This window comes from Hemicordylus capensis, chromosome 6, assembly GCF_027244095.1.
Source record: "Hemicordylus capensis ecotype Gifberg chromosome 6, rHemCap1.1.pri, whole genome shotgun sequence".
In the NCBI taxonomy this organism is placed as follows: Eukaryota; Metazoa; Chordata; class Lepidosauria; order Squamata; family Cordylidae; genus Hemicordylus; species Hemicordylus capensis.
The window spans coordinates 14070052-14083412 of record NC_069662.1 but is presented as its reverse complement, the minus strand read 5'-3'; the positions used below and the strand labels follow the sequence as shown (position 1 = coordinate 14083412).

General features: G+C 42.9%; 1 protein-coding gene across 1 annotated transcript; it reads right to left on the bottom strand.

Annotated features, from left to right (window-relative positions):
- Positions 1 to 672: 672 nt before the first annotated feature.
- Positions 673 to 12979, bottom strand: LOC128330917 (vomeronasal type-2 receptor 26-like; the record flags this gene model as incomplete). Its single annotated transcript, XM_053264282.1, has 6 exons — positions 12897 to 12979; positions 11681 to 11972; positions 8147 to 8995; positions 7196 to 7423; positions 6629 to 6755; positions 673 to 1553 (listed from the first exon to the last, which is right to left on the bottom strand). Coding segments are annotated over exons 1-6 (2460 nt in total), but the record flags the coding sequence as incomplete, so codon positions are not given.
- Positions 12980 to 13361: the final 382 nt, after the last annotated feature.

The following is a 13361-nucleotide window of genomic DNA, read 5'->3' as shown; positions in this document are numbered from 1 at the left end:
TTTTTAACTAATGTTTTACATTTGTTTTTATCTTGTTGTAAATCGCCCAGAGACGTAAGTTTTGGGTGGTATAAAGATATGTTAAATAAATGATTGACTGAATAAATAAATCCATCAGTAACATTCTAGCAAGGAAGGCCACAGTGAAGCTGATGATTGCCAGAAAGCCCATGTAAGAGACCCTCAGACCCTTCATTGCATTGCAACATGATCTGGATGAATGTAGAATGCATTTCAAACAAATGTGCTTCATTGGATGACCACACACTGTGTTAGTCTGGATGTCAGCCATTCTTTTTTCACCTAACCTTAATTATAAGGTTGTCTACATATACCTCCCTTCTTTGAGAACTATTAGTCTGTGGCCAATACTGTAGGCTGGCTGACATCCTGTGATGCATTCTGGAAATATGGTGCTGCCGGGCTGATGTGTCCTTCAAAGCAGTGCCAGAGCTGTGCAATATGGCTCATTGTTCAAGCAGCTCTTCCACAGTTCCCCCCATTGTTACGATATCACCCACGTTTAGTCACCGATACCACCCATGTTGACTGTATTCTCTAATCTACGCCTTCCTTCGCTACTAATATGGGAATATAATGAAGAAAGACATGGTGCCGAAGAACAAGAAAAGGCAGAAAGAGTCCAGTGTCTCAATATTGTTTCCTTACTAGTTGCTCTCTGGTGTTCAGATCAGGTCTAAGAATAATAATGTAGCATTTGGGGAGGAAGATACAACTCAACAGTCCACCACTAGAGGCCATGATGGAGAAGAGCTCCACAGCCACCATGTATTTCCCCTTGGTGCTCAGGTAGCTTGGGACAAAAGTAATCCAAACAGTGCAGAAGACCAGCATGCTGAAGGTGATCAGCTTGGCTTCATTAAAGCTATCTGGTAACTTTCTCGCAAGGAAGGCCACAGTGAAGCTGATGATGGCCAGAAAACCCATGTAGCCCAGGACGATGTAGAACATGGTGTTTGAGCCTTCATTGCATTGCACAATGATCTCACTGATCTGAGAGTGCATGTCAAACTCTGGGAAAGGGGGAGTGTTTGCCAGCCACACAGCACAGATGCCAATTTGAATAAGTGAACAGAGAATGATGACCGATACTGCCAGCCTCTTCCCTATCCATCTCCTCATCCTGTTTCCTGGCTTGGTGGCCAGGAAGGCCAGAACAACACTGATGGTTTTAGCCAACACAGAGGAAATTGCGACAGTAAAGGTGATGCCAAACACGGTATGTCTGAGGAGACAGGTCACCTTCCTAGGCTGACCAATGAATAGGAAGGAGCAGAGAAAGCAAAGCAGCAGAGAGGAGAGAAGGGTACAAGTAATGCTCCAGTTATTGGCTTTCACAATGGGAGTTTTGGAGAGCAGAACAAAGATCCCAATCACAGCAAAGGTGATCAGGGAAAACAAAAGAGCAAAAGAAATCAAAACTGCTCCCAACGGTTCTCCATAGGATAAATAGGTCATCGTTTTGGCGATGCATTGATCCTGTTTCTCATTTGGACATTGATCTTCTGGGCACATCTCACACTGGTCTGCATCTGAAATACATCAACAAAGTCTTTGTTTTGCCAAGATACACAAACATTGTTCAACTTTAACTGGAATCTGCTAACTGCCTTGTTTTACTACTGACTGGGTTGTTAACGTTTGCTCCCTCTCATGTGACATTAATAGATTTTAAGCTGCTCTTACTTTTGCTGTTCTTATAGATTTTAATTTAATGATTTATTTCATTTTATCTGTGATCTACACTAGGGGTGTGCATTTCGGATATTCGATGTTTGATTTTGGACCCAAATCAAAACACCCCTATTTCATTTTGGATCCAAATCAGACCCATCCAAATCACCCCAGATTCGATTCGGTTCTGAATTAATCCAAATCTGAATATGAACTGATTAGCATTCAAAAAACTGGTCCTGGAGACAAAAGAGTGGTATGGGATGGAAGTGCCGAATGGGTGGAGGCTACCACTCAAATTTCAGAGGAATTGAGCAAAGGACTGATTTTTGGTGATTTTTTTGAAGTTCACACATCTTTAAGATATTCTCCTTCATGTCGGGGGGAGAGGGATGGCCAAGGGTGGAGTATAGTTGGTTGTAGTGCCTAGTGGTGGCAAGGAAGCTACCAGAATTATTTCTGAGGAATTGGGAAAAGGGCTGATTTTTTAAAAAGTGATTTTTAAAATTTAAGTGTCTTTAAGGTTTTTCTCAATAGGGAATAATGGAGGTTTCAGCAAATGCATCTCTTCACATTGGGGGGAAATGGGTGGCCCAGGGTGTGGTGTGGTGGGTGGGAGTGTCCAAAGGGGGCCAGGAAGGTACCAGAATTAATTCAAAGGAATTGGGCAAAGGGATCATTTTAAAGTGATTTTTGAAGTTTATGTGTCTTTAAAGTTTTTCTCAATAGGGAATGATGGAGGTTTCATCAGCCACATAACTGCACTTTGGGGGTGCTGGGGTGGCCCAGGGTGAGTGGAGGTGTAGTGCACAGAGGGTGCCAACCACCCGCATGGGTTGCTATCTCATGGGGTATAGGGTTTTGTTGTTTCTGAGGGGTTCTTAGTGTAGTTTCACTGGTAGCAAATGAGAGTGGATTCATGGTTTGTCATTATAAATCCCATATGCTACCAGAGAATAGACACTCAGAACACCTCAGAAACAACAAAACCCTGTACCCCATGGGTTAGCAACCCATGGGGGTGGTTGGCATCCCCTGTGCACTACACCGTCACTTGCTCTGGGCCACCCCAGTGCCCCCCAAGTGCAGTTATGGGGCTGCTGAAACCTCCATTATTCCTATGGAGAAAAGCCTTAAAGACGCATAAACTTCAATAAATCACAAAAAATCAGCCCTTTGCCCAATCCCTTTGGGATCTGGGTGATGACAGGCATCCATTGGGGCACTATCACCCCACCCCACTCTTCCACCCCAGATGCCCCCTTTCCACCCCGAATCTGCCCCAAAGACACTCAAACTTCAACAAATCACCAAAACCCAGTCATTTGCCCAATCCCTATGGGAACTGGGTGGTGGCAGGCACCCATTGGAGCACTACCACTACCCCCACTCTTTCTGTCCCAAATCTGCATTAAAAGCACACGTCACCACCAACAGTAGAGCTTTGCAAAGAAGAGAACCGGGTTTCCAAAGCAAGTAAAGTAAGGATGATGCTAAACAACACATTCTGCCAGTGGAATAGCGAGGTTTTGCAACCCTCTCACCTGCGCAAGTTGAAAGAGTGATGATGACAACAACAACAATGGTGGCACACAATTTTTTGGCACATCTGTTTGACATCGCCCTTGTTGACTATGGGACAGCTATCCTGGTAGTGGTGAGGAATAGAAGAAGTAATGTTGGCAGGTCAGCAGGCCATTCCAGGGGAAGGTAGTCAGAAATTTAATAGCTGTCTCCCCTTCCGGCTGTCCTGCCAGCTCATTGACCTTGGGGGTCACTGCCAACAATCCACAAAGCCTTACCCTGCTCCTCTGTAATGCCAAGATGGTCCAAAATAAACCTAAACTCATCCCTGATTTGATCATGGTTCAGGGAGCCGACCAGGTACGTATTAGTGAAACTTGGTTGGGGGAGGCTAGTGGACCATTCTGGTCCCAGTTTCTCCCTCCAGGATATTCTATAGAGGAGCGGGTGAGGGGACGTGGGTGGGGAGGTGGAGGATAACATCTCCCTTACCAGGGTCCCTGTTAGGGTATCAGATCATATTGAATGTGTGTACTTAAGTTTGGGGACCAGGGATAGATTGGGACTTCTGTTGGTGTACCGATTGCCCCATTGCTCAACAGAATCCTTTAGTAAGCTCATGGACTTGGTCGCGGAACTCGCGTTGGAGTCTCCCAGACTCTTGGTGCTGGGGGACTTCAATGTTCATTTTGGGACCAATCTGTCCAGGGCAGCTCAGGAGTTCATAGCGGCCATGACAACTATGGGCCTATCCCAAGTGGTCTCTGGACCGATGCATATTGCAGGTCACATGCTTGATTTTGTCTTTGACTCTGATCAGGGTGGTGTTCTGTGGGTGGGGATGCCTGTGATTTCCCCATTGTCATGGATGGTTAAGATTGGACTTACAAGCACTTCCCACCTCCACAGGGGTGATGGGCCTATTAGAATTTTCCGCCCAAAGACGTTATTGGATCCAGTAGGATTCCAAGAAGCCTTGAAAGGATTCAGTGTTGTCTTTGCCGGTGATCTTGTTGACACCCTGGTTGAGAATTGGAACAACTTGCTCACCAGGGCAGTAGACACGATTGCTCCCAAGCGTCCCCTTTGACCCGCTTCAAAATTAGCCCCTTTTGGTATACGGAAGATCTACAGGGGCTGAAGTGGCAAGGCAGGAGATTGGAGCGCAAGTGGAGAAAGACCCGTATCCGACAGATAGCGACATAGAGCACATCTAAAGATCTATGCTCAGGCAACACGCGTGGCAAACAGGCGGTTCTTTTCCGCCCACATTGCCTCTGTGAGTTCACGTCCAGTGGAGTTGTTCAGGGTTGTGAAGGGACTAGTATCCGCCCCTCCACCTTGAACCAGAATTTGGAGTCATCAGTTTCCCACTGTGATATGTTTTTTGAGTTTTTCGCAGATAAAATCTCTTGGATTCGGGCAGACCTAAATGGAGAAACCACAATTAATTTGGTGTCTGAACTGGAGGTGCCCAAAAACTCCTCTTATGTGATTTGACTGGATCAATTTCAGTTTGGAACTCCTGAGGAGGTGGACAAGCTGCTTGGAGCAGTGAGGCCTACCACTTGTTCACTTGATCCTTCTCCAACATGGCTTGTTCAATCTAGCAGGTGGGCTGTTGTAGAAAGCCTCGTGGTAATCATAAATGCTCCTCTGAGGGGGGCAGGATGCCTCCTTGACTTAAGGAGGCAATCATTAGACCTCTTCCAAAGAAGCCTGTGTTAGATCCCCCAGGTCCAAGGATGGCTCAGCCACGGTCCAAGGATGGCTCAGGTAGCAGGCTTTCCGTGTTAGCAAGACAGAAGGAATAAAAGATGGATTCCTCTTCTTTTTCTCAATTAAAAAAATTGCTGGAGAAAAAAAGGTGGCAATGGTGGCAATGCTGAACAATGGTTGGAGGCGATGGTGGATGTGGGATGGCAAGGCTGAGCAATCATGCAAAAGAGCTCTCTCCCCACACAAGGCAGCAGCAAGGAAGAAATGGCTGCTGGTCCTTTAATACCCTCCTGAAAACATCTCACAAAATCCCCCCCCCACTTGCCCCCTCCTCCATCTCCCCTTAGCTAATGGGAGATTAATTTGGCTCCTGTAGAGCCAAATATGGGCATTATTTTGCACATCAGAACTTGCATTTAAGTCAATGGGAGGCTGAAAGGCAGGAAATTCAAGCACATGTCACTGAACTCAATGGAGGAGGAAGAAGAAGCACATTTTGGAACTTTGCGGAAGTCAATGGGAGGCTGAAAGGCAGGAAATTCAAGCACACATCAGAACTCAAATTGGAGGAGAAAGGAGAAGCACGTTCTCGGTCACAAAATGGAGGGCCGAAACGACAACATTTTCGGTACCGAAACAAGGGCGATTTGTTTCTGCTCCAAAATATTTCAGGATGGTGATTGGGTTTTTCGTTTCGGTTCCAGAACACCCAAAATGTTTTGCACTTCCCTATTATACATAGAATTTTAACAGGAGGCAATATGAAAATTAAAAACACAAAACCAATAAATAAGATAAAATCTCTTTGTCCATATTCAGGAGCAGAACAGTTGATGTTTCTCATTAGTAGGCACTGTGCCATTTTAGGCATTTTTTTGGCATTGTTTTATTTTGTCTATATTGGCAGAAATGTGGAGTTGCAAAATGCTGGTACTACCTATGAAGGGTAATACAGCACCAGCACCTATGAAAGAGAGAATAATTTTTGATGATCTCTCCATCCCCCAGAAGTGCTCTGCACCAGTCAAAACTACGTCCCTGAGAGCTACATGACCCTCAGGGACATATTTCCAACTGGTGAAGAATGCTTCTGGGGGGAAAGGGCAATCATCCAAATTCACTGTCCCCAAGTGAGTAGCAGTGTTCCATTCGTTGACCCCTTCAGCAGCATCAATGCATATCACCTAGCATCAACTTTTTCTAATGGGAACATTGGCCACTGAAGCTTATTGTTTTAACTTTCAAAGAATCCAGGATATTCTTCTGCAAAGGCCAGCACCTGAAAACTTAAACTAAAGGAATGCTCATCATAAATGCCATAGACTCTATCCTGCATAAACTCTTTCTAATTTTGGAATGGTTACAGATTCTGGCTTCACATGAAAAGCCTAGATATTCTGAGAATTTAGTTGTAAGAAAACAAAATGTTTCTTTTCCATGCAAGGGTGCTAATTCCTGAAAATTAAATCCTAGATGATGCTGCAGAGGGCAGATTGCTGCTCCTGGAGAAGGAGTAGGGAAAGTTTTTCAAGTGAAAAGATTTGCCAGACTAAATAAAACCCTCAGATCTTGGCACTAGTACTTGAGTTCAACAGAAGTATGTTGAGAAATTTAGTCATCTATTTGATGTAGAAATAAGATAGAGAATTTTAAACATTTGAATTTGGTTTCCCAATATACATATTTTTACCGGTCTGTGTTGAAATCCTCCCCGCAGGACACTGAGCACAATCATAGCAACAAATTTGTCTTCCCTGCTGGGCAATCCTGCTGGATCCAAGATGGCAGCTCTCGACACACTGGGAACGGGGTTGCATCTAACAGGAACAACAAGGAAGAATGTTCTGATTTCCCCCCACTTCTATTATTCTCAAAACTAAATACCCACATATGAAGAGTATGGAATAAGGGTCTACTCCCTGAACCAGGCAAAAGCCAAGGTGGGTCTGACTGCAGGCAGACAAAAAGAGGTCAGAGGCATCAAACATGGTCAAGGCAAATCTGGGGTCAGGCTGATAAATTCCTCTGTCAGGGAGTGGGGGAGGTCACCTGGACCCTACTGCTGGAGTCCTCAATCTGAGACTCCTGGAGCTTTGCCCAGAGGAGAGAAACAGAGCATCCCCCATCAGAGCACTCCATTCCTTTCAGCCCATTTCTCCCTCCCAACACTCTTCACTCCTGATATTGGAGCTGGGTTGTGAGAAAACCCCTTAAAGTCAGGGAAACTAGCAAGGTGAGGCGGGACAGGTCTCCATACCTCTTTAAACTTGTGGTTCCATACAGTAGCACTTGCATTCATGGTGAACATTTCTCCTTCACGAGCCAGGGGATCCATCCTTCCAGTTTGGACTTTCTGGAAGGTGTCATTGGGGAATGTGACCAAGTTGATGATATCGTATCCTGACGGCAGGCTCCCTTCCTCATCAAAAAAGATTTCTTCCCCAGCACTATTGTTGAAATGGATATTGCTCAGAAAAGCATGAAGCTAATTGGGAGGAGAAAAAGTTCACACCCTGGGTCAAATTGTGGGAAATTGCATTAAGATTATCACTTTAACCACAAATCCCTTGATCACCAACTGGAAGATGTCACTGAGAAGAAATACTATATACCTATCAGGAATATACCTTTAAGCATGTTTATATTGGTAGCAAGCCACGGGAAGCAACAGCAATTCCTGTTGATGAGTAGTACAGGATCTTACGGCAAAGAATACTCACATATAAATTGATATACAAAGCAATTTGGGGATAATTATAACAAAGGGAAAGACTTTTGGAAAAACTGATATCCATTTACCTTATTGTGGAATGGGTATCAGCCATATTAAAACATCAAACAATACTGAATATTGAATAAACATTTACAAGATGTTTGATATAATGTTTGCTTCCTGAAATTTATTTTTGTTGAAAACATAATAATTGTATCTTCCCATAAAAGGGCAATTTGATTTGATTTGCAATTGAATTTTTCAAATTCAAATTCAAATCTCCATTTAGCCATGAAGATCATGGGTGATTCTGTGTGATTCTGAGTGAGTTTTTTCTCTCTCAGCCTAAACCAACTCACACTGCTTCACCAGTGCTTTGCTAATCAGGATGTCAGGAACTGCATGCCACAATCAGACATTATATCACAACTGCTAGTATGAGTTATGAACTAATACAATGAGAAGTGACATGGAAACAAAGCGGAGGAAACATACAGGCCACAACAAAAGACTCTTTCCCCCGTGTTTCTCCATTTCTTTCTGTTTAGCTTTCGATGAATACATAGAATGGAGAGCATGTGCTACAGCATAAACAGCATTGTAGATGTTATAGCTCTGCCCAGACATGCCCATTTCAAGCACAGATTCAGGGAGGCTCCCCAGTTTCTCCTCCCCAGTGCAGTTGTCTTGATTTGGAACATATAAGCCATGCTTTGGGAGTGAACAGAAAAATGCAAACCACCAGAACTGATGGATGAAATATATCATAGACTGGAATGGAGTTATGTTCTCAAGAAAGTCCTGAAATCCTGGAACCACTTTTCTGTGAAGTGTGAATGACAAAGAACCATTGAAGGATTTCCCTGTGAATTTATCCCATGAAGAAAGAGTTGTGCAATCCCACTGAGCAGTTATGAGCCACACTCTCTCCAATGGAAGCTTATGATGAAATTCGTAGGATTCTAAGATTATTCGTAAACCCTCCATAGAATGACTATCCCCATAGACAAGAACCACATTCATCTTTGTTTCCTTCCAGACAGCATTAGCTATTTCCACCAGCATTTTTTCAGTGTGTGTATTTGATGTGCGACTTGTTACTTTTGGAATGGATTGTGCCAAAGCAATACAAATATTGCTCTGGAGAAGTCTTGGTCTCATATTTTGAGCAAATGTTTCTCCACTGTCATCATCTGATGTGAGCAGACCAATCCAATTCCACTTGAAATGCTTCAGCAGAAAAATAATCCCGATATATTGAAGGTCTTCACTTGGAACCATCCGGAAGAAAAAAGGGAACCGGGTTTGATCACTTAGCACAGGGTCAAAAGATCCATAACTCAGCTATATGGGAGATAATTGTTTTTTAAAAAGAGTATTACAAGGACATCCCTTTGTTCTTGATCAAATTATTACTTCTTCAATTCACTAAATTTCAGCTTCCATCAAATATTTAAGATAGGACAATACTTCTATTTTGAGTAGGAGCTACTGGTACCATTGAGTCTTATACTGGGATAGGATTCTAAACAGGATGAAGAAAGATTAAAGACTATTCCTACTTGAACGTGAAAGCTGGGGCAAGGTTGAAACACAGTTTGAAAGAAAATGTGTTCAGGGGAGTTGTGGCCCTAATATTGAAAGAAAATGACAACAATAATGTATTGAAAACAAGACATTGCACAGTGGACTGAGTAATTATTCCTTAATTTTTTGAGAAAACACTCTAAGAACTTGGAAGGGGATGAAAACCTTTCCATTCAAGAACATAAGAACAGCCTTGTTGTTTCACACAGTGGCCTACCAGATGCCTCTGAGAAGCCAACTGGCAAGAGGTGAGGGCATGCCTTTTTTATTTTTTGGTTCTACTGTATATTTGCCACATCCCAAAGCAGAGAATTGCATAGATTAATTTTCTGCTCTGTGAAAAATGACTTCCTTTAGTTGGTCCTGTTTTACCTGGCCTTCAGACCCATGAGATTTGTTTGAAAGGGAGAAAGATTTCTCTCTGTCCACTCTCTCTTCTCCATGCATAATTTTAAAAACGTCCATCATGTCTCCCCATAGCCACCCCTTTTCCAAAATAAAAAGCCCCAGACACTGTAGACTTACCTTATAAGAAAGGTGCACCATGCCCCTGATCATCTTTGTTGCACTCTTCTTCCCCTTCCCCAGTTCCTAATTATCAAATTGCCCACTACTAGGAGGCCCCCAATCCCCGGAGGAGTATCCTATGTGTGAGAGGATTTGGGAGCATTATGCAAGGAAGGTGTCCCTTCTAAGAGAGCATTCCTCTCTTCTTCAGACTGATGCCCTGCATCCCTAAGATTTTCATCCCCTGCTAACTGGGCAAAGAGGCACCTTTTACTGTGGTGATTCTCTTTGGTGATTCCACCCCCAGCATAGTACCTCCAGTGACTGTTGCTGGTTTCCATCTTGTATTTTTTTTTTAGAATGTGAGCCCTTTGGGGACAGTGAGCCATCTTATTTATTTATTATTTCTCTGTGTAAACCACCTTGAGCCATTTTTGGAAGCGTGGTATAGAAATCGAATTCTTCTTCATCATCATCATCATCATCATCATCATCATCATCATCATCATCATCTATGAGAGTAGAGGAGCTGTCAGCATGGGAATAGGATGCCTCTATCACATTCCTGTGGGTCTCATCCACAAACCTCTGTGCTTCCCTGAGCTTCTCCAGGTCCGCCATCTTGGCTTCAAGAGAATGCACTTGTTACCTGAGAGCCAGGAGCTCTTTGCACCGAACGCACACCCACAACTTCTGCACCTCAGGCAGATAGTCACACTCTGGGAGGCACCCCCTCTGCTTCAGGCATTCTTGCTTCATAACTGGTTTTATTGGTTATTTAGAATTTAGAATATAGTGGCTGCATTTGCATATAACAAACTGTGGTTTGTAACTGTGGTTCCAAGTCCTCCGGTGGAACTGTCCAAGTGGTGGTCCTCATTACAAACCAAAAGTGCAAATCACTCTCAGAGGAGGAAAACCGCAACTTCATTTTCTGTTGAAACTGTGGTTGTCCACATTCAGACATACAGTTTTTGAAACTGGAGGTCACTTCACCTCCGGTTTCATGTTCTGTGTGAATGCAGACATAGAGATTGTTTCCTTCACAGATTGGTCTAAGCTGCAATCATCATCTAATTAAAGGTATCAAGCTCTTCCTCCAGGAAAGTTACAAAAGTGGGGCAGTACTCACCTTCTCATGCTTGGTGTCTCGTTTCTGATAAAGGGAGACCACTTCTGGGCCCACATGCAACTTCCCTTCTAAACCCCTCACAAAACTCATTTGATGTCTGTTACCAAACTCCTGCTCACAGATCTCCAAAAAGAAAAACTGCCCTTGTCTCAGCATTGTCTTCTTAAGGGTGGCTTCCAAACTGAGGCACCTTCAGAGCATAGCGGTAGCCAATCCCCACCCATTTTCTCTCTAGGCACAACTGAAACTGAAATTGAAACTGCCCTGTCAAAAATGAACCCCTAGCCAGCCAACAACAACAAATATTTATATACCACTTCTCAGCAAATGTTTCCAGAGTGGTTTACATAGAGAAATAATAAATAAATAAGATGGATCCCTGTCCCTGAAAGGCTCAAAATGTAAAAAGAAATATAGACATCAGCAACAGTCATTGAAGGTAATGTGCTGCGGTTGGATTGTGCCAGTTAATCTCCCACTGCTAAATAAAGAGAATCATCACCACATCAAAAAGGTGCCTCTTTGCACAATTAGTAGGGGTACAGCCAGAAATTAAACCCTATAAAAGACTATCCCTAACAAACTTACCTTGTCCATTCCCCTTTGTTGGTTTGTTTGCTTGCCCTCTTGCTTTCTACTTTAGGAACAAAAACAAATGTTCTCCACTTGTCTTCCACTTGTTTTCCACTTGTCTTCCACTTGAGAAGCCTTGTCTTCTCAAAAGCTGCTTCCAAACTGAGCTACCTCAGGAACGTAGCCATTTCTGAATGACTACAGCTAGTCATCACTAGGAACAGACATACCTGTGGGATCTTGTAGGTATTGAAGACACTGGCCATCTGCATGGAATTTGGGGAGGTGAGCCCACCAATGGCAAGGACTAGCTGCTGCTTCCCGTCACAGTTGTAATTGAAGGGATTCCCCTGCCCTGTGAAGAGGAACTGCAGAGTGTTCCCAACGGCTCTCAGCGGATTGAAAATATTGTCATAGATTTCAAATCCCAGTGTGATATTGGGTAAGAGGTGGTCATTCCTGTTGATCTCTTGAATTGCAAAGATGAAGGCAAGAACATGCTGGTAATTTTTAGAAATTAAACTGCAATGAGATTTTAATGTAGTTTTACATGCATAGATCAGCAAAAAAGTGTATTGCATTTCTATTTATTCTGCTTGCAAGTATGGAAGACAACATATAATAGTTTGATTGTCTTTTTAATTGTTTTAACATTTTAAATTTTAATGGTTGAAATGTTTTAATATTTTTATTGGTTGTTTTTAATGTTTTGTTGTAAACCGCCCAGAGACTTGCATTTTGGGCAGAATACAAATGTGTTAAACAAACAAACAATTAGAGTTGAATGACTTTAAGACTAGCTGTATATTTTTTCTGACATACAGATATGCAGCCAGTACATCTTTCCCCATTGTTGATATGGAGCCATTGGGAGAAAGCTCCCCTTCATGAATTCCTATGGACATAGGAAACTGCTCTAATCCGAGTCAGACTATTGCTCAGTGGTGTCTACATTGACTGGTGATGAGCTTTAATAACCAAACCGGACCACGCCAGATCAGAACTAAAATCTTACCGCCCTAAAAAATGGTTCAATTATGAGTGTATTAGGGCTAAAAAACATCTTGTTACTCTTTGAAAATATGCTAGCTCTAATCCCTCTGCCGACCTGGTTATAGAAATATCGAAAAAGAAAAAGGAATATAAAGCCCTTCTTAGATTAAAAAAAAAGGGCTGATACACAAAAGAAGTGGTCACTTTTAATAAGTGCAGTGAAGAACAATGACTCAATGAGCTTTTGGAGACTAATTTCAATAGCAAATAATAAGATACACTCCACTCAGGCCTGCTCAATAACCCAAGAATGATGGGAAACTCATTTTTGGGCACTTTATAATGATATCTCTCCCCAAGGCCCCCTTCAAATAGGTTCATTACCACACTGGTCTCCGGTCTCCACTAAAGAGATAGAGCAATTAATCATGCAACTGAAATGTGGGAAAGCACCTGGAAACGATTGTATCCCGCCGGAACTTCTGAAGCTCTACAAAGATTGGTGGGCTCCTGTTCTGGCTGCTCTCTTCACACATATTGATCAAACAGCACAATTCCCCCAGGATTGGGGAACGGCGATTGTGGTTCCCATCCATAAGAAAGGCAGAAGGGATGATCCCTTTAATTATAGACCAATAAGCCTTTTAAATATCATAAGTAAACTTTATGCCAAGCACTTCTGTGTCAAACTATGTGCTTGGATGGAGCAGGAGTGCGTTATTGAGGATGAGCAGGCAGGATTTAGAGCTAACAGATCTGGATTAGACCACTGTCTAATATTATAACATCTTGTGGACAAACAGGTAAAAAGGAATAAGCGACCCCTGTTTGCCGCTTTTATAGACCTTAAGATGGCTTTTGATGCAGTTTCTAGAGGCCGTCTTTGGTCTAAATTGGCGGCTACTTCTATGGACCGAA